Genomic DNA, 22,542 nt, shown 5'->3' with positions numbered 1-22,542 from the left:
GCACTATTTTTTGGGATAATCCAATTAAGACATATATATATATATATATATATATATATATATATATATATATATATATATATATATATATATATATATATATATATATATATATATATATATATATATATATATATATATATATATATATATATATATATATATACAAGTTTGTGCAAAATACTATTCTGCATATGTATAATACATTTCAAGCCAAAAAATGACACAAGCCCAGACAGCCATGTTAACTTTGGCTCTTCTGCCACCTTTTGGCAGGTCCGTTTAGTACGGCTCCCGAAAAACAACAAGTAAATACAGAAGTTGGATACAACCACTCTGAGAACAACACCGTTTAAAAAAAATCTACAATATTTTTAAATAAACGATTACTTTATCATTGTCTATGAATTTTCTCATCCATCCAGGTCATTGTCATCTCAGGGCATTCAATCGATCGCAACTGAACTGTTTGGTTTGTCTTAGAAGACGTTTCGCCGCTCATCCGAGTCGACTTCGTTAATTCGTGCTCATAGACTTAGATTGGTCAGATCTAGTCCAACACAATCATTTCATTACTCAATAATAGTTTTTGACGTGTCGGGCTTTTATTCTGAAAAGCCAGGCTCATAACAACGGAAGATAAACAGAGCCAATTATGGCGTGAACTCATCGAGACGCAGCGAAGACTCGGTCGACTATCTGGACTAAAAAAAATAGTTTAAATTCGAATTGTACTTTATTTCTATCGCCAGGATTCACTAATCCCTTAAACGACGCTCTGGTAAAATTAGTCATTTTAATTGACAGCATTTGGGAATATTTGGCATCACAATTAACAGCGTTGGCGTCGAAGGCATGCGGACGTTGAAGACACAGCGGAAGAAAAGGACATGAATGTATTTACTAAGTATTTTTGTGCACATCTGGTGTTGCCTTCAGGGGGTGTGGGATTATCTAACACGTCAGCAGCTCTCTGGACAACAAAATCATTCATATACTTTTTAGCGGACTCCCATCTTCCAACATGCCGTTGCAGTCAAGGAGGCAATGGACGACCGTCGTGTTCGGCGTCATTATCGGCTTCACTGCGTGCCATTGGTTCATTCTACCCCAAGTACTGGAAAGGAAACGGAATGAATCCCCGTGTTCGTTCAATAGTGCCGCCGGGAAAAAAACGGCGAGTCCCGGTCATATGGACAACCGTGACGACAACCGTGAAGCCGAAAGCCGCCCCAGACACTTACTCTATGTGGGCGTGATGACGGCTAAAAAGTATATCAATTCCCGGGCCGTGGCTGCGTTTAACACATGGGTAAAATCCATTCCCGGGAAGGTGGAGTTCTTCTCCAGTGATGGCTCCGACAGCGTGGACGTCCCCGTTCCGCTTCCAGTGGTCTCCCTGGCCGGCGTGGACGACTCCTATCCGCCGCAGAAGAAGTCCTTCATGATGCTGAAGTACATCCATGACAATTACCTGGATCAATATGAATGGTTCATGCGAGCGGATGATGATGTTTACATCAGAGGTGATTATGATGCTCTGCATTTCTTTCAATGTAGTAATATTTTTGAATTTATTTTAAATTTGTTGACGCTTAATTGATATCTGAATATGTTAAATGTTTTAGTTCAGTGGTGTCGAAGTCTTTTGATTGATTGATAGATTGAAACTTTTATTAGTAGATTGCACAGTTCAGACATATTCCGTACAATTGACCACTAAATGGTAACACCCGAATAAGTTTTTCAACTTGTTTAAGTTCACGTAAATCAATTCAAGGCTCGCGGGCCAGATCCGGACCGTGAATGAAATATCTATGGCCCCCATAGTTCAGCTATTTTTACAAATTTTTCTCTAAAGGGTGTCAAACTAAGGCCCCGTTTACACTAAGGCTATGTCTACACCAGTAGTTCTTAACCTGGGTGCGATCGAACCCTAGGGGTTCGATGAGTCGGGCTCAGGGGTTCGGCGGAGGTCAAGACACACCCGACTCATCGTGTAAATAAAAACTTCTCCCTATCGGCGTATTACGGATACGGCAACAGCAGAAGTCCGACTGATTTGCAGGTGTGTAATTTGTTGTGAGTTTATGCACTGTTAGTTTTGTACTTTGAACAAGGTGATGTTCATGCACGGTTCATTTTGTGCACCAGTAAAAAAACATGGTAACACTGTAGTATGGGGAACATATTCACCATTAATTAGTTGCTTATTAACATGCAAATTAGTAACATATTGACTCTTAACTAGTCATTATTAAGTACTTATTAATGCCTTATTCGGCATGGGCTTATTATAACCCTAACCCTCTAACCCTGGCCCTAACCCTCTAACCCTAACCCAAACCCGAACCCTAACCCTAACCAAATAACTCTAAATTAAGTCTTTCTTACTTAGAATATGTTCCCCTAGTGTCCAAAAAAGTTTAAATTAAGTCTTTGTTACTTAGAATATGTTCCCCATACTAAAGTGTTACCAAAAACATATAATAACATTGTCTTGAATTTGAAAAAAAAAAAAGGAGGGTTCGGTGAATGCGCATATGAAACTGGTGGGGTTCGGTACCTCCAACAAGGTTAAGAAACACTGGTCTACACTAAGCCGGATAACCCCTTAAACGAATAATTATTTAGCCTAAGCCCCGTTTCAGCCACACTAAACCCTCGTTTAAAGGCCTACTGAAATGACATTTTTTTATTTAAACCTGTATAGCAGATCCATTCTATGTGTCATACTTGATCATTTCGCGATATTGCCATATTTTTGCTGAAAGGATTTAGTATAGAACAACGACGATAAATTTCGCAACTTTTGGTCTCTGATAAAAAAAAGCCTTGCCCCTACCGGAAGTAGCGTGACGTAGTCAATTGTTCGCCTCCTCATATTTTCCTATTGTTTTCAACGCAGCTAGAGCGATTCGGACCGAGAAAGCGACGATTACCCCATTAATTTGAGCGAGGATGAAAGATTCGTGGATGAGGAACGTTAGAGTGATGGACTAGAATGCAGTGCAAGACATATCTTTTTTCGCTCTGACCGTAACTTAGGTACAAGCTGGCTCATTGGATTCCACACTCTCTCCTTTTTCTATTGTGGATCACGGATTTGTATTTTAAACCACCTCGGATACTATATCCTCTTGAAAATGAGAGTCGAGAACGCGAAATGGACATTCACAGTGACTTTTATCTCCACGACAATACATCGGCGAAGCTCTTTAGCTACTGAGCTAACGTGATAGCATCTGACTCAAATGCAGATAGAAACAAAATAAATAAATCCCCGACTAGAAGGATAGACAGAAGATCAACAATACTATTAAACCATGGACATGTAACTACACGGTTAATAATTCTCAGCCTGGCAAAGCTTAACAATGCTGTTGCTAACGACGCTGAAGCTAACTTAGCAACTTAGCAACCGGACCTCACAGAGCTATAATAAAAACATTAGCGCTCCACCTACGCCAGCCAGCCCTCATCTGCTCATCAACACCCGTGCTCACCTGCGTTCCAGCGATCGACGGCGTGACGAAGGACTTCACCCAATCACAGATGCGGTTGGCGGCTTGCGTCGGCTAGCGCGTCTGCTATCCAAGTAAGTCCTCCTTGTTGTGTTGCTACAGCCAGCCGCTAATACACCGATCCCACCTACAACTTTCTTCTTTGCAGTCTCCATTGTTCATTAAACAAATTGCAAAAGATTCACCAACGCAGATGTCCAGAATACTGTGGAATTATGAGATGAAAACAGAGCTATTTTGTATTGTTTTCAATGGGGTACCGATACTTCTGTTTCACTGGCTACGTCACACGCATACGTCATCATCCACGTCTGATAGTTTATACATCAATGATGAAATCTTAACATTGCAACACATGCCAATACGGCCGGGTTAACTTATAAAGTGCAATTTTAAATTTCCCGGGAAATATCCGGCTGAAAACGTCTCGGTATGATGACGTTTGCGTGTGACGTCACGGATTGTAGCAGACATTTTGGAACAGCACGGTGGCCAGCTTAAGTCGTCTGTTTTCATCGCAAAATTCCACAGTATTCTGGACATCTGTGTTGGTGAATCTTTTGCAATTAATTTAATGAACAATGGAGACAGCAAAGAAAAAAGCTGTAGGTGGGATCGGTGTATTAGCGGCTGACTACAGCAACACAACCAGGACGACTTTGAGTTGGATAGCAGACGCGCTATCCGACGCTAGCTGCCGACCGCACCGATGATCGTGATGAAGTCCTCCGTCGCGCCGTCGATCCCTGGAACGCAGGTGAGCACGGGTGGTGATGAGCAGATGAGGGCTGGCGTAGGTGGAGAGCTAATGTTTTTAGCATAGCTCTGTCGAGGTCCCGCAGCTAGGTTAGCTTCAATGGCGTCGTTAGCAACAGCATTGCTACGTTTCGCCAGGCGGGACAGCATTAACCGTGTGGTTACAGGTCCAGGGTTTGGTTCGGTGTCTCCTGATAGTAGAAGTAATAGCAGTATTGTTGATCTTCGGTCTATCCTTCCAGTCAGGGGCTTTTTTCTTCTGTTTCTGTCTGCAGTTAAGCACGATGCTATCACGTTAGCTCCATAGCTAAAGTGTTTCACCGATGTATTGTCGTGGAGATAAAAGTCACTGTGAATGTCCATTTCGCGTTCTCGACTCTCATTTTCAAGAGGATATAGTATCCGAGGTGGTTTAAAATACAAATCCGTGATCCACAATAGAAAAAGGAGAAAGTGTGGAATCCAATGAGCCCTTGTACCTAAATTACGGTCAGAGCGAAAAAAGATACATACTGGCGTCCTGCACTGCACTCTAATCCTTCACTCTCACTTTCCTCATCCACGGATCTTTCATCCTCGCTCAATTTAATGGGGTAATCGTCACTTTCTCGGTCCGAATCGCTCTCGCTGCTGGTGGGAATGATTCTAAACAATGTGCAGATGTGAGGCGCTCCACAACCTGTGACGTCACGCTACTTCCGGTACAGGCAAAGCTTTTTTATCAGCGGCCAAAAGTTGCAAACTTTATCGTCAATGTTTTCTACTAAATCCTTTCAGCAAAAATATGGCAATATCGCGAAATGATCAAGTATGACACATAGAATGGACCTGCTATCCCCGTTTGAATAAGAACATTTCATTTCAGTCGGCCTTTAAAGGTTTGTTGGCACAGATAGCAGGCCAAACAACATTTTATAGTTTTTATTATTATTGTAAATATGCTGTGTCATATACAAAAGGATGCGGAGTGGGATACATCTGGGTCATCTATGACACGTTTTAGTTGTTGTGTAAATATTTATAAATTAATCAATTTAGCAAGTTGTGTCTGTGCAGTATATCACTATGAAATCATGGCGAGAACATCAACAGAACAAACTGAGGTGGATACTTTTAAAGTCTGACTTGTAGATATACTTATGGAAAGTAGAATATGTTTTTGCAAAGTTGCTGGCTGCAGTAGCAGTGCTCTAAATAAAGGTAAATGCAGAGGGTAATTTCACCACACCTGTGTGTGTGTGTGTGTGTGTGTGTGTGTGTGTGTGTGTGTGTGTGTGTGTGTGTGTGTGTGTGTGTGTGTGTGTGTGTGTGTGACTATAATTAGCTTTAATTAGCAGAAGAATAACAGGTTACTGGTTTAACGTGTTACTCTTTGACTAATTACGTTCTTACATATCATTTGCCAAATTATGTGTTTCAGAATGATTTAAAAAACTTAACAGCACAAACAAAAATGGCAACGTTACTTTAATATATGCTATGACAAGGGAGTTCAAACCCAATAATACCAAAAGCAAACAATTCATTATTATTAATTTGAGATGCATTTGCCTATTTTCAGTATAACTCAATTGTTGCAGTGGATTGGTGGATTATATTCCGTAATTGTACGCTTGTTTTGATGTATTGTCAGTTTGTAACACTTCAAATCATCTTCAACGTATCTTCACCCTCTTCAGGTGAGAAGCTGGAGTTGTTTTTGAGTTCTCTGAACAGCAGTGAGCCTCTTTACCTGGGCCAAACTGGCCTCGGCACGCCAGAGGAGTTGGGTAAACTAGCTCTGGAGCCTGGGGAGAACTTCTGCATGGGTGGACCTGGGATGATCTTCAGCAGAGAGGTTCTACGCAGGATGGTGCCGCACATCGGTTCTTGTCTCAAGGAGATGTACACGACACATGAGGATGTGGAAGTCGGCCGCTGTGTACGACGCTTTGCAGGGACGCAGTGCGTGTGGGCCTATGAGGTATGATGAATTAAGTTATTGCTCTATTTCCTTTTGTTCCTCTTTTGTTCATGCATCATCCAAAAAAATCACATCTTTTAAATGCATTGTCATTGCAAATTCATTTACACAGTTAGCTGGAGCAGTTGTGAACTATGTTGGTTTAAAACGCTGTCAACGTCACCTACTGTACAGAAAACTGGGGGCAATTTCATATTACATAGTATGGGTCTGATTTACTAAAGGTTTACTTGTATTAAAAAATGTGCAAACTTGATAACAAATGCAAAGCTAATCTACTAAAAGTGTGCAAGGTGGATTGTCTTACCGTATTTTCCGGACCATAGGGCGCACCGGATTATAAGGCGCACTGCCGATGGATGGTCTATTTTCGATCTTTTTTCATATATAAGGCGCACCGGATTATAGGGCGCGTTAAAGAAGTCATATTATTATAATTTTTTCTAAACTGAAAACTTGTTGTCTACATACTGTAACATGTAATGGTGGTTCTCTGGTCAAAATGTTGCATAGATAATGATTTACAGATCATTTTCAAGCCGCTTTCTGACAGTCGCTTCAGGATGCGCCGTTTTGTGGGCGGTCTTATTTACGTGGCTCACCTTCGGCAGCGTCTTCTCCCCGTCATCTTTGTTGTAGCGGTGTAGCGTGCAAGGCCGGGAGTGAAAAAGTGTCAAAAGATGGAGCTAACTGTTTTAATGACATTCAGACTTTACTTAAATCAATAACGGAGCAGCATCTCCTCATCCGCCGGAAATGTCCATCCATCCATCCATCCATTTTCTACCACTTGTCCCTTTTGGGGTCGCGGGGAGTCGCTGGAGTCTATCTTAGCTGCATTCGGGCGGTAGGCGGGGTACACCCTGGACAAGTCCCGCCGGAAATGTGTCCCGGGAAAAACCGTCCGACCGGGAACTCTCTAATAAATAAAGTTCCTTGGGTGGATAATGTAAACTCACTACACCGGTATGTTTTAGCGCTTTCATGGCAGATATAAGTAAGTACTTTACACTACTTTATATTAGAAATGGCGACAGCGGAGGATGAATGTCACATAACAAGAAGATAAGGAAAAAGAAGACGCTTATCGACTACGGTGTCGGTGCGGACTACAAAGGCGGAAGCGCACAATTTTTCAGGATTTATGCAGATCCCAAATACAAATCAGCAGGTACCAGAAGGAAACATGAGTAGATTTTGCATAATATTGTGAGACAAAATGCTAGATAATATGTCTTACCTTATACACACAACATAATAATACTCGTATGTTTAATGCGCCGACAATCCATCAAGCGGTGCGGCTTCATAGCTTACCAAAGTCGTACTAAAACATTTTGATAGATTTTTGAGCGCCGTGTGTAATGTTCTATATTTTCAACAGAACACATAAAATGTTGGTGTTGTTTACTTGAGTCATATTGCCATCAAAGTGCAGTTTACACGTATCTCTTGTGTGTGACTGCCATCTACTGGTCACACTTATCATTTCACCATGTACCAAATAAAATACCTTTGAGGTCGGTAAGCAAAACCAGAATTATTCCGTACGTTAGTCCAGTGTTTTTCAACCTTTTCTGAGCCCAGGCACATTTTTTTCATTGAAAAAATCCCGAGGCACACCACCAGCAGAAAACAAACAATGAAACTCAGCATCCGATATTGACAGTAAAAAGTCGTTCTCGCAATTGTTGGATCTGAACTCAAACCATAACCAAGCATGCATCACTATAGCTCTTGTCTCAAAGTAGATGTACTGTCACGACCTATCACATGACGCAGTGAGTTATTTTGAGTTTTTTGGGGTTTTTCTGTGTAGTGTTGTAGTTCTTGTCTTGCGCTCCTATTTTGGTGTTGATTGTCATGTACGGATGTACTTTGTGGACGCCGTCTGCTCCACACGCTGTAAGTCTTTGCTGTCGTCCAGCATTCTGTTTTGGTTTACTTCTCAGCCAGTTCAGTTTTAGTTTGGTTTTGCTTAGCCCTCCCTAAGCTTCAATACCTTTTGTTTATTTTTGGTTGAAGCATTAGATACCTTTTTACCTGCACGCTGCCTCCCGCTGTCGTCTGCATATTATGATCACGACAAACCATGTTCCCGACATCTAAAAAGCAATTAGCTACCTGCTGCCACCTACTGATATGGAAGAGCATTACACGGTTAAACTGCCGAGCTCTTGACAGCACAGACAATAATTACCGGTTTGCAAAAAATATTTTTTACCCAATTAGGTGATATTACATAATTTCCCAGGGCACACCAAACAATATCTCACGGTACATTAGTGTGCCGCGGCACAGTGGTTAAAAAAACACTGCATTAGGCACACCCGGTTATAAGGCGCACTGTCTAGTTTTGAGGGAAAAAAAGTGCGCCTTATAGTCCGGAAAATACGGTAATCCATTTTGCGTTTCCGTCTTCATTAATATGCAAAATATATGCTGATCATCAAAATGCCCACAATACCAGGAGGAGAAAATGTAAATATATAAGCAATGTGATTTATCAACACTGGCCACCGTTTTGCGAGCACTATTTTGTAGAGATGTCCGATAATATCGGACTGCCGATATTATCGGCCGATAAATGCTTTAAAATGTAATATCGGAAATTATCGGTATCGGTTTCAAAAAGTACAATTTATGACTTTGTAAAACGCCGTGGTACACGGACGTAGGGAGAAGTACAGAGCGCCAATAAACCTTAAAGGCACTGTCTTTGCGTGCCGGTCCAATCACATAATATCTACGGCTTTTCACACACACGTGAATGCCAGGCATACTTGGTCAACAGCCATACAGGTCACACCGAGGTTAGCCGTATAAACAACTTTAACACTGTTAAAAATATGCGCCAGACTGTGAACCCACACCAAACAAGAATGACAAACACATTTCGGGAGAACATCCGCACCGTAACACAACATAAACACAACAGAACAAATACCCAGAACCCCTTGCAGCACTAACTCTTCCGGGACGCTACAATATACACCCCCCGCCAACCCCCCCCCCCCACTCCCACCTCAACCCCGCCACCCCAACCCCGCCCACCTCAACCTCCTCATGCTCTCTCAGGGAGAGCATGTCCCAAATTCCAAGCTGCTGTTTTGAGGCATGTTCAAAGAAATAATGCACTTTGTGACTTCAATAATATATATGGCAGTGCCATGTTGGCATTTTTTTCCATAATTTCAATCAATCATCAATCAATGTTTATTTATATAGCCCTAAATCACAAGTGTCTCAAAGGGCTGTTGAGTTGATTTATTTTGGAAAACCTTTAATGCATCCAGCGGAGCATCACAACAAAATTAGGCATAATAATGTGTTAATTCCACGACTGTATATATAGGTATCGGTTGATATCGGAATCGGTAATTAAGAGTTGGACAATATCGGATATCGGCAACAAAGCCATTAGTGGACATCTCTACTATTTTGTGTTTTATTTAGCTTGTTTGAAAAGGACAAGCAAACTGACACAGTTCCACACACGGCTGTGAGCAAGGAGTGCTTGCGCTGCGAAGACACACGATGGACAGAGAACCCTGTGCATGTTTCAACATATTTGGACAGTCCGAAATAAAATAATATTAGACACATCGTCTATTCAGCGACATCCATTTATAATTTCATAGCTGCTCGATGACTTACAGGAGAGTCGTATTGTGATTTTTTTCAATTTTTAAAACACTTAATTTTGGTCTACATAACATGTAATGGTGGTTCTTTAGTGCCAAATTTGCATTGGTTTTGTTTAACAGAACTGTTTATAAGCCATCTTTTAAAACAGCTCGTTTTGAGAGGCAGAGTTGTTAGATGCAAATTAACCCTTCCTCACCACTCCCCCTCAGACTGAGTCGGCATTCGCCCCCTCCCGGCAGACATTTTTTGTCGTTTTTTTAGTTTTCTGGCTTTTATTGTTCACTTTGGACATAGATGACCGACACCAGCCATCTGTTTTGAGTGACTTTCACCATAACACAACATCCCAGATGAAATAGCGAGATCAACGGGCTAACCGCGTTTTTATTGTCGGCATGATATGGAGACTATACGCGAGCGGAAGAGAGAAAGGAAGGAAACGTCATAGGCTGCTTGGGCCTCATGTACAAAGCTTGCGTATGCACAAAAACCTGCCGTGCGTCTTTTTTCACGGCAAAGGTGAGATGTATCAAAACTGACATCGATGTGGAAATGTGCGCTGGTCCACGGCAACTTCATAGCTGGTGTACGCACATTTCTACAGGCTGTGGATACTTTGGCTGCACACATAAGTGATGCTGGGTAACAGTTCATGTGAAAAAGTGCCAACTTTGACTCCTCAGACTGATTGATGTGCAGTTGTGCACATCACAGTTGGGCGATATGGCTGGACACTATATCACGATATACAGTGCAGGCCAAAAGTTTGGACACACCTCTCAGTCAATGCGTTTTCTTTATTTTCATTGTCACTGAAGGCATCAAAACTACTGAATAAACACATGTGGAGTTATGTACTTAACAAAAAAAGGTGGAATCACTGAAAACATGTTTTATATTCTAGATTCTTCAAAATAGCCACCCCATGCTCTGATTACTGCTTTGCACACTCTTGGCATTCTGTCGATGAGCTTCAAGCACACCTGTGAAGTGAAAACCATTTCAGGTGACACTTCTGACAGCTCATTGAAAGAATGCCAATTGGCCCTGTTTCAAATCCCTAACCGCCTGAAAGCATGGACTCACCCATGGGGGTCAATTTAGTTCATTCTGGGATGTATACTTCCTTGGCTAATTTAGCAGTCAGCCTCATAGTTTAATTCCAACTATTATAACATACATTTTTCATTTCTAAATTCATAGTACGTTGCAGGAAGGTTTCCTGTCTTCAACATTAAAATTGTTCCTACAATCACAGTATTTCTACATTCAAACCATTTCTCAATTACATCGTTTCCACCTTTCCTTATACATTCCACTCGCATTTAAATGAGCATTCTTCAATATTCAAACCATTCCTACTGTTCATTCAAACATATTCTTACAATCATTCTACGTTCCTTCTGCATTTCAGTTCGACTAAAGCAGGGGTCGGCAACCCGCGGCTCCGGAGCCGCATGCGGCTCCTTGACCACTCTGATGCGGCTCAGCTACATACATGCCGACCCCCCCGATTTTCCCAGGAGACTTACGGATGTCAGTGACTCTCATAGACTACTCCCAGGAATATATAATCCTATTTACACTCTAATTACTATATAAAGGGCATGCCCTAATTGCACTGTAGTAATTGTCCTCTATGGCATTTACATACAGCATGCCAGTCCAGCCACATGTTGCATGTTGTTATTGCTTGCTCACACAGGAGACAGCAAAGCATACTTACTCATCAGCCACACAGCTTACACTGACGGTAGCCGTATCAAACAACTTTAACATTGTTACGTTACAAATATGCGCCACACTGTGAACCCACACCAAAAAAGAATGAAAAACACATTTCTGCAGAACATCCCACTGTAACACAACATAAACACAACACAACCATTACCCAGAATCCCATGCAGCCCTAACTCTTCCGGTCTACATTATACACCCCCGCTACCACCAAATCCCCCCACACATCAACCCCCCCCTCTCCGTGCGTTGGTTGAGCGGAAGAGTTAGGGCTGCATGGGATTCTGGGTATTGGTACCGTCAGTGTAAGATGTGTGGCTGTTGACTTAGTAGCCTTGCTGTCTGTAACGCTATCAAGCCTAAGCTGCGTTCCACTTGTGGCCGAGCAGATACACTGAATGGGCAGACTCTAGAGGGCGCCAAATGCAGTGTCATCACGCTCTGATATTCGGGAGTCTCCCGGGAAAAATGAGAAGGTTGGCAAGTATGACGCAAGCGACATTCATTCAAAACTCGCGGGCTGCACTAACATCAAATTTCCACATTAAAGTACGTGCCGGTGCGTGTGTCTGAGACCCCTAGTTATCATAGCACAAAGCATTTAAGCTTTGTATGCGGTGTTTTTCATTTTAAATTTTAAAAACATATTTTGTGGCTCCCATTACTTTCTTTAATGTGTGAAACTTGCCAAAATGGCTCTTTGAGTGGTAAAGGTTGCCGACCCCTGGACTAAAGCATGTGCAATTTCTACAGATATTGTATTTTCTAGTTGTGTGAATGCTCCAAAGCATTCACACATATGGTTTTCTACACCAAAATTCATCTATTTATTCAACTTCTTTTTCTTCTTCTTCTCCAGATTTTGGCGCGCGCTACCTTCCATATTTTTCACCCGATTCAAACCGTTCCAACTTCAAACTGTTCAGCCTATTCGGGAATCGCTGGCTTTCCCTTGTCAAATTCCAAAAATTCCCAGATTTTTCAGAATTCCAGGTTTCCCGGGACATTTTTCCCATTCAAAATGAATTGGCCATTTTTCAGACTTCCACCATTTCCACAATTTTCAACCTATTCAAACCATTCCACCTTCAACACATTTCACCATCCTGGAAATATAAGCTACCTTTTGTCTAAGTTCCAAAAAATTCCAGGATTTTCCAGAATTCCTGGTTTTCTAAAGCCCTATTTTCCACCCTTTTTTCTGGCGACTACTCCTTTCACATTTTTTTACGCATTTCAACCGTTCGACCGTCAAAACATTCCCTTTAATCAGGACAAAAAATTAAGTTGTTTTTTGAATTGGAAAAATTCCTGTTTTTCCCGAAATTCCAGGAATTCCGTAATACCATTTCTCAATTCAACATGTTACTACTTCAACATTTCTCGACCGATTTAAAAAAATTTAAACACCAACCATTTCAACTCATTTAGACATTTTTTTTTACCATTTTCTAAAAAATTACAGCTTTTCCTGAAATTCCCAAATTTTTGGGAAATTCCCATTGAAAGTAATGGGACATTCTTCAAAGTTCCACAATCCCCACATTCGTCATCTGATTCAAACTGTTCAAACTTCAAAATATTCAGCCTGTTTGGGAATTGTGTGCTCTACTTCAACAATTCTAAAAAAATTCCAGGGTTTCAGTTCAACTTCAGCATTGGAGCATTCATACGCAACTCCTTTAGGAATTGCCTAATCTAGTTTTGTTTGTTATTTCATCAGACTGGAAAAGGCGCACCGGGCTATTATTGTGAAGGGTGTGCTATTGTTCTCAACTTGACTAGTAAAGGGGCGACTCACTTCGGGCTGGTTAAAAAACAAGAGCCTATCAAGATGCGACCGCTGGTCTGTTTGCACATGGATCTTACATCGATGATGTCATTCACAACAACACAAAGCAGATGAGATGTGTTGTGGGGTTATGGATTGTTCTTGCTGGCTTTAGCTTCGTAGTTTAGTCGCTCTTTCAAGTGACCGTCTCGACATTGTTTAGTTTAGGGCAGAGCGACTGAGAGGATGAATGAGCGCTACCGGACACATTCTTTTCCTAAAAAATGTTTCTTCTCTTCACAATGACAACATTTCACTCATATTTATGTCAATTTCCCTGATATTCTGCGTTTAACAGCGAGTTCCGTTTTATTGGCCAGCTAAGTGACTCCGGAATGCGGAAATCATATGGCCTTACTTTTTTTGTTGAGTTTAGTGATTATTGATTAGGCATATTAGCGTTGTGTCAAATAAAAAGTAGCAACCATGCAGACATCCCAAACTTCTCGTAGAGTTGCTCTTTTTTTCCACTCATCTGTTTCATCGTCACAAGGTTAGGAATTTGCGTGCACTATGCGTGGCCCATTAACTTTTTTTTTCGATTATTATATTTTCAAAATCGTGAGAAGCCATAATCGAAATCTAAACCAAAATTTGATTAATTGTCCAACCGGACCGGTTTTGTTTTAATATATTTTCTGTAGTAGAACAAACATGACACAAACCTTCCTAATTGTTAGAAATCCCACTGTTTATGTTATACATGCTTCACTGATGAGAGTATTTGGCAAGCATCGCTTTGTCCTACTAATTTCAGCGACCCTTGAACTCATCGTAGTTTGTTTACGTGTACAACTTTCTCCAATGCTGCCACAAAAAGACGTGTTTTATGCTACTCCTTCTTTGTCTCATTTTGTCCACCAAACATTTTGTACTTTGCGTAGAAGAAGACAACCTTTGGCCATTCTGAGCCAGTAATTTCCAGAAGTTATCTCATCCTGTGAGAAGCCTCCATTTTACTAATGATTTCCATAGTTGCAAAAATGTGTAGGAAAAAAAATTAAAATACAACATTTCTGTCAACGAAGATTTGCGTCAGCCTTTGATAGTAGGCTAATATAGCTAATATAGACACTTACATCATGTGTTGTCTTCATTATAACACTTATATAAGGCTTTTAAAGTCATTTTGACAGTAGGCTAATATAGCTAATATAGGCACTTGCATCATATGTTGCCTTCCTTTTAACACTTATATAAGACTTTTAAAGTAATTTTGATAGTAGGCTAATATAGCTAATGTTAGACACTTACATCATATGTTTCCTTCATTATAACACTTATATAAGACTTTTAAAGTAATTTTGATAGAAGGCTAATTTAGCTAATTTAGACACTTACATCATATGTTGCCTTCATTATAAAACTTATATAAGACTGTGAAGGGGGGGCCGTGGTCTGCGGGCCTGCCGCGGAGCAAGGTGTGTAAGGACCGGCCTCGAAGCCAGCGGCAGGTGAGTAGATTGCCCAGCTTGGGATGGTTATCTAATCACCTGTCGCCTTTATTAGCATCAGCCGGACCGAGACACGTTGTTGTAGTTGGAGCCAGAGAGAGAGACATGCACAGAGACCGAAAGAGGGAAAACAGAGACACTCCGGACTGGAAAGTCCCAAATATATATTGCTGGAAAGCAAGCCAGTCCCGGGTGTTTATGTCAATAAAAGACTTGATTCAACCTGTCTACCGGGCTACCGAAGATCTGTCGGCGTCAGGAGAACCCACCACGTGCAGAGACGTTCACAAAGACTTTTAAAGTCTTTGTGAACGTCTCAGTATTTTTTAACTTTAGAAAATTATATGGTTGAAAACGATAATGATGCCAAAAAACATAAAAAAAGATGGGAAGTCCTCAAAGGCTTATTTTGAAAATGTAATTTTGTTTATATATGATATGCAATCTGTTGTTGTATTCCCTATTTTAAGTGTACATAAATGAAGGTATGTGTTGCTGACTTCGACTTGGATGTGATGTGGACTGTACATGGGTGCTTAATTTGAAAATGTATTTTTGTTTGTGGATTGTATGCAACCTGTTGTGATCCCTGGTTTTTGGTGTACATGGGTGAAGGTGTGTGTTGCTGAGCCCGATCTGGACGTAATCTGAACTGGACCTGGTTTTAAGAACCCTTTTGAACAATCTGATTTTATTGACAACCCGGTCTGGTGAAGTTAAGGTCCTTTGTTTGTTTTGTTTGAAAGTGAAACAAATTTAAAAACAATTACATAGAAAGTAGTGATTAGTGAAAATGTTAGTGGACCAGCACCACGCACAGTCATGTGTGCTCGAATGACTGTGTCCCTTGCAGACTGTGTTGTTCTATACTGTAGGAACCAGAAGTTGTTGTTTTTTTGATAACAGAGGGAGACAGCTCCTTTTGTGTGAATGAGTGTGGATGAGTGTGAATGGGGGAGGGAGGGTTTTCTTGGGTTGATGCACTAATGGTAAGTGTATCTTGTGTTTTTTTTTTAAATGTTGTTTGAAATAAAAAATAAATAAAAAAAAAAAAAAAAAAAAAGACTTTTAAAGTCATTTTGATAGTAGGCTAATATAGCTAATATAGACACTTACATCATATGTTGCCTTCATTATAACACTTATATAAGGCTTTTAATTTTTTGCGGCTCCAGACAAATGTGTTCCTTGTATTTTTGGTCCAATATGGCTCTTTCAACATTTTGGGTTGCCGACCCCTGAACCAGACCAAAGCCCCACCAATGTTATGTAGACACAAAAAAGTGTTTAAAAAAACAAACAAACATTACATAACCCCTTTAAAGTATAACAATTAACCGAGAGACAGCTCTTATCTCAAAACACTTTTAAGTTTAAGCACACTTAAAGGCCTACTGAAATGATTTTTTTTTATTTAAACGGGGATAGCAGATCCATTCTATGTGTCATACTTGATCATTTCGCGATATTGCCATATTTTTGCTGAAAGGATTTAGTAGAGAACATCGACGATAAAGTTCGCAACTGGAGTTCAAATCCCAGCCGAGTCATACCAAAGACTATAAAAATGGGACCCATAACCTCCCTGCTTGGCACTCAGCAACAAAGGGTTGGAGTTGGGGGTTAAATCACCAAAATGATTCCCGGGCGCGGCGCCGCTGCTGCCCACTGCTCCCCAAGGGGATGGGACAAATGCAGAGGACAAATTTCACCACATCTAGTGTGTGTGTGACAATCATTGGTACTTTAATCTTAATCTTAATCTTTTGGTCGCTGATAAAAAAAAGCCTTGCCTGTACCGGAAGTAGCGTGACGTCACAGGTTGAAAGGCTCCTCACATTTCCCCATTGTTTTCAATGCAGCGAGAGCGATTCGGAACGAGAAAACGACGATTACCCCATTAATTTGAGCGAGGATGAAAGATTCGTGGATGAGGAATGTGAGAGTGAAGGACTAGAGTGCAGTGCAGGACATATCTTTTTTCGCTCTGACCGTAACTTAGGTACAAGGGTTCATTGGATTCCACACTTTCTCCTTTTTCTATTGTGGATCACGGATTTGTATTTTAAACCACCTCGGATACTATATCCTCTTGAAAATGAGAGTCGAGAACGCGAAATGGACATTCACAGTGACTTTTATCTCCACGTCAATACATCGGCGAAACACTTTAGCTACGGAGCTAACGTGATAGCATCGGGCTTAACTGCAGATAAAAACAAAATAAATAAGCCCCTGACTGGAAGGATAGACAGGAAATCAACAATACTATTAAACCATGGACCTGTAACAACACGGTTAATGCTTTCCAGCCTGGCGAAGCTTAACAATGCTGTTGCTAACGACGCCATTGAAGCTAACTTAGCTATGGGACCTCACGGAGCTATGCTAAAAACATTAGCTATCCACCTACGCCAGCCCTCATCTGCTCATCAACACCCGTGCTCACCTGCGTTCCAGCGATCGACGGTGCGACGAAGGACTTCACCCGATCACCGATGCGGTCGGCGGCTAGCGTCGGATAGCACGTCTGCTATCCAAATCAAAGTCCTCCTGCTTGTGTTGCTGCAGCCAGCCGCTAATACACCGATCCCACCTACAGCTTTCTTCTTTGCAGTCTTCATTGTTCATTAAACAAATTGCAAAAGATTCACCAACACAGATGTCCAGAATACTGTGGAATTTTGCGATGAAAACAGAACTTTTTGTATTGGATACAATGTGTCCGAATACTTCCGTTTCAACCATTGACGTCACACGCATACGTCATCATACATAGACGTTTTCAACCGGAAGTTCCCCGGGGAATTTAAAATTGCACTTTTTAAGTTAACCCGGCCGTATTGGCATGTGTTGCAATGTTAAGATTTCATCATTGATATATAAACTATCAGACTGTGTGGTCGGTAGTAGTGGGTTTCAGTAGGCCTTTAAGATATTGTACCACTGTACTCGTTCCTAAATCATATGTTGATGGTCCACAGACGCAGCAGCTATTCTACGAAAACTACGAACACAGGAAAGGTTTCATTGAGGAGCTTCACCGCAGCAAGATCCACAATGCCATCACGCTACATTCCAATAAAAGGCCCGACTACCTGTACCGACTCCATAACTACATGTTGACCCGTGAAATCTCAAGGCTGCGTCACAGCAGCATCCTGCTGCACCGTGAAGGCCTGACCATGACAAGTCTCAGCGATACAGAAATGAATTGGGAGGACCAGCTGCTGGGAGCACCGCCTTCCTACATGCCGTATCAACCCAGTGAGCGCGATGACGTCATCGAGTGGAATTTTTTGACCGGCCATCACATTTACTCCGCTGTTGAAAACAAGATGGCCAGACAAAGCCTCGGCAGCTCACTTCGGACGGCTTTAGATGACATCATGCTCCAGGTGATGGAAATGATCAACGGAAATTCTAAAACACGTGGCCGTATGATAAACTTTAAAGAGATTCAGTACGGTTATTACAGGGTGGATCCGATGCACGGGGCTGAGTACGTCTTAGACTTACTGCTCCTGTACAGAAAACACAAAAGTCGTAAAATAACCGTGCCTGTCAGGCGTCACGCTTACCTCCAGCAGTCCTTCAGCCGCCCCTTCTTTTGCGAAACCGAAGAGTTAAACGTGGCTGAACTTGTGCTCGCTATTAACTCTGGATCCCGGTCCCTGTCCTTTCTATCCAACCCCCTCAAGTTACTGTCTCCTTTCCAGTTCTACGAGTCAACCAGAGAATCGAGGGAGCAAAGCCAGAGGGAAGTCAACATCCTGGTCCCGCTGTCCGGTCGCTATGACACCTTTGTCCGTTTTATGGAGAACTTCGAACAAGTGTGCTTGATACCCAAACAAAACGTTAAACTCTCAGTCATCCTAGTAGACACTGAGAGTTATCAAGACGAAGGAAAACATGTTCAGTTAATCAAAAGTTACAACAAGAAATATCCCAAAGCTGACCTAGCAGTGATTCCACTGACAGGAAACTTTTCTCGGGGATTTGCTCTTCAACTTGGCTCCTCGCTGTCTGATAATGGCACTTTACTATTCTTCTGTGACGTGGATCTCATCTTCAATGCGGATGCCCTGCAGCGCTGCAGGGATAACACGGTGCAAGGAAGACAGGTCTTTTTTCCCATCGTATTTAGTCAGTACGACCCCAGTATCGTGTATGCTGATAAAGCTGAGAGAGAAAACAAGTTTGGTATAACCATAAAAAGCGGGTTTTGGCGCGATTACGGCTTTGGGATAGCCTGCGTTTTTAAGAGCGATCTCCTCGAAGCTGGTGGATTCGACACCTCAATCCTTGGCTGGGGATTGGAAGATGTAGACCTTTTCACGAAGGTCGTTCAATCTGGTTTGAAAGTGTTTCGCAGTCAGGAGCCAGGAATGATTCATATTTATCATCCGGTCCATTGCAGCCCCGGTCTTGATCCAAAGCAATTGAAAATGTGCCTCGGGTCCAAATCAAGTACGTATGCTTCAACAATGCATTTAGCTGAGATGTGGATGGACAAGCACATTGAAGTCGGGTATAACAGAACTTCATCTTGACATTCCAGCTTGTGTTGACCATACAGGTTTACATCAATTCTGCTTGGAATGCATGTGCAATACATGTTGCAGGTGTTTCAGTTAAAAAAAAAATGGTCCAGAAAATTATTTGTAAAGCAAAGATGGACCAATTAAAACACCAAATGGTCAGATAATAATCATATCTAGTTAAAGTACCAATGATTGTCACACACACACTAGGTGTGGTGAGATTATCCTCTGCATTTGACCCATCACCCTCACCCCTTGGGAGGTGAGGGGAGCAGTGAGCGCCCGGGAATACTTTTTGGTGATTTAGCCCCCAATTCCGTACCTAAAGGTTCCGATACAACCTTTTCACTTCTGATACAATACTGATATTGGAGCCTTCAGTACTGGCCGATACCGATATTAAGCCGGTATCAGCACGAATCATAACACATACTTTTATTATTTCGTAGAAAGGACTTTTATTATTTTGAAAAAAGGTTTGATCAAATGAAATTACTCAAACAGAGAACAATAGGGGTGTAACGGTACACAAAAATTTGGGTTCGGTACGTACCTCGGTTTAGAGGTCACGGTTCGGTTCATTTTCGGTACAGTAAGAAAACAACAAAATGTAAATGTTTTGGTTATTTATTTACCAAATTTGTAAACAATGGCATAACATACATATACACACAGGGTCCATTGTCAGGGTTAATGTGGTCAACATATATCAAATAAAAACTAAATAAGATAAGGCTCAGAATGGTTTCTTAACAAAACCTTTCTACATATAAAGTGCTTTTTTTGATTGATTGAGACTTTTATTAGTAGATTGCACAGTACAGTACATATTCCGTACAATTGACCACTAAATGGTAACACCCGAATACGTTTTTCAACTTTATATTAATCAACATTAAACTGCCTCAAGTTGTTGCTCGGATTAAATAAAATGACAAAACCTTTCTTCTACATCTAAAAAGTGCAACATTGAACAGTTTCAAGTCAACTCAGCCTCAGATTAACTTTTCTCCCCCCCCCCCCAGCCTGGCTAATTTGGCAGTAAGAGGATATATGGGTTTATTGTTCTTCCACCATAGAAGTGGGTCAAAATCTAGTTTTTAATGCAATATGGTCTTAAATCTGCTGCTATAAAAACATTTGTTATCGCTTTAGCCCTGCCTGACTCGCCGAGGAGAGGCTGCTTGAATGGGGTGGTGACGCTTCAAATGGGTTAGCATGTTTGACGTGTTGTCAGAAGCAGCTGCTGAACAATGTCGGCAAACCTCCGTCCTCCATTGTTGTATCGCGCAGCCAAAGTGTTCCCAAACGGGAGATCATAACGAGGCAGGAGGGTCTTCCAGCTCTGGAAGACCCTCGTCCCTTGTCTTAGCCCGGTCGCTGCTAGCATGCCGTGTGTTGTGCCTCGGTGTGCATTGTTTACACAACGTGCGGTGCGCTACTTAATATGTCCGTGTGGAAACTCGTTCGGTACACCTCCGAACCGTACCGAAACGGTTCAATACAAATACACGTACCGTTACACCCCTAGAGAACAATGATAGGTATAAAAAACACTAACCTATTTTTTTTTAATTAACAGACTGGATTGGACTTCTGCTGTCTTTAATTCAACTGAAATGGAAATTATTTTTTGGTGACAGTGGTCAAAATGATTCAATACGTTTTGCGTATGACTCTCATGATGCAGTTGAATGATGCGGACACGTTTGTTACTGGATAATTTCTAATAAGCGTCTGCCTTTGGAGATTTTGTATATGTAAGTAATATGCAACTATAATTATTTGATACTTGTTTACATTGACAAATGGGCTGCTAAAGACTCCCAGTAGTCTATAGCCTACCATGTTTACTTTTTGTAAACGACTTGACTAAAATACACGAAAAGACTAACCATGTGTGCTTAATGGAGGACATTTGGATGTCGGCTGGCCAGCTTCGCACAAGTTAAAATTCTACAGGACTGCTTATGTCTGATATTTTAGATCCAGATATTAACACTTGTTTTTTTTTGCTGATATCGGACCGATGTCAATATCGGAATCAGGACACATCTATAAAAGAATGCAACATTCTTTCTGCACCAAAATCACCCCTGCACATGAGATTTACTGGGAGAGCGACTGCAACGTAGGTCGCAGGAACCGTGCGCCCGCCACAACGGACCACAGGAATGTCCCAATTCCATGCTCTTGAGTCCACGCAGCCAGTAAGGAACGGCCATGTGACGATGGCGAGTTGAGCGGCGCCGCAGCCGACGAAGAGGAGGACGAGGAGTGTGTGCCAACCACTCCCACAGTGGTTGGCAATGACGTGGAGGACAATGACGTTCACGGTCGTGAACGTGACAATCCTGTTTTCTACCTCTATACCAGTGCAGGTTTTGTGCAGACTATTTTCTTGTATTATATTTTTGATTAAAAAAATGATAGATTATGGAATTATATAAATTATAGCTTCTCAATCAGACGTTTACATAACATATTTTTGTACATAATTTCGGTTAAAACCAGCTTTAAAAAACGCACCTTAAATGGAATGTGTTTGTCTTTTGAAGAGTCAGGTGAGCACCTGTAGACTGTTGGAAACCAATTCTGCTTTCATGAGCACTATTCCCTCCATTCATTGGAGCGCTTTCAGTCCCTGTGGATTACTAATGGTGCCGCAGGATGTTTACACCAACAAGGAGACAAATTAATGCTACATATGTCAGTATTTTTGAAGCAATTGAATTGGGAGTTCGCCAATCGATCAACCATCGATTAGTGTCAGACGGTTTTTTGAAAAACTGTGTAATTGACCATTGCCTATTAATGCTGTTCCTCTCATTTATTTTTCATTTAGCGGCAAGCAGCGAACAGTGCGTGTTCATACACAGTGTGGAGCCGCTCTCATAAGTTAATGATCATATCTAGTACCTAAATTATCATCACACCGAGTAAGAGAGGGCAAGCAGAAGCGGGCATGCTAATAATCGCTAAGCTTGTTGTAGCAAAAAGGCGACACACACGTTTGTACAGTCGTTATGCAAGTGTTTTTTTGTTTTTTTGGGGGGAGACAATATAATGTATATTTATACAGTTA

The 22,542-nt window shown here is 41.4% G+C and overlaps 1 protein-coding gene across 1 annotated transcript; it reads left to right on the top strand.

The window, feature by feature from the left end:
• The first annotated feature begins 663 nt into the window (after positions 1–663).
• Positions 664–22,542, top strand: LOC133639000 (chondroitin sulfate synthase 3-like). The gene is made up of 3 exons (XM_062032055.1): positions 664–1,526; positions 5,960–6,243; positions 17,898–22,542. The coding sequence occupies exons 1-3, from the start codon at positions 1,025–1,027 to the stop codon at positions 19,464–19,466; spliced, it is 2,355 nt and encodes a 784-aa protein (XP_061888039.1). The 5' UTR covers positions 664–1,024; the 3' UTR covers positions 19,467–22,542.

This window comes from Entelurus aequoreus, linkage group LG21, assembly GCF_033978785.1.
Source record: "Entelurus aequoreus isolate RoL-2023_Sb linkage group LG21, RoL_Eaeq_v1.1, whole genome shotgun sequence".
NCBI lineage: Eukaryota > Metazoa > Chordata > Actinopteri > Syngnathiformes > Syngnathidae > Entelurus > Entelurus aequoreus.
Note: the sequence above shows the minus strand (reverse complement) of the source record. Positions and strands in the feature narration are given on the sequence as shown.

Bases quoted from the DNA above. Each gene is read 5' to 3' on its own strand.
- LOC133639000 (XM_062032055.1), top strand. From the start codon at position 1,025: ATGCCGTTGCAGTCAAGGAGGCAATGGACGACCGTCGTGTTCGGCGTC. The intron at 1,527-5,959 runs GTGATTATGATG...CACCCTCTTCAG, and splicing joins TGATGATGTTTACATCAGAG to GTGAGAAGCTGGAGTTGTTT. The intron at 6,244-17,897 runs GTATGATGAATT...GATGGTCCACAG, and splicing joins AGTGCGTGTGGGCCTATGAG to ACGCAGCAGCTATTCTACGA.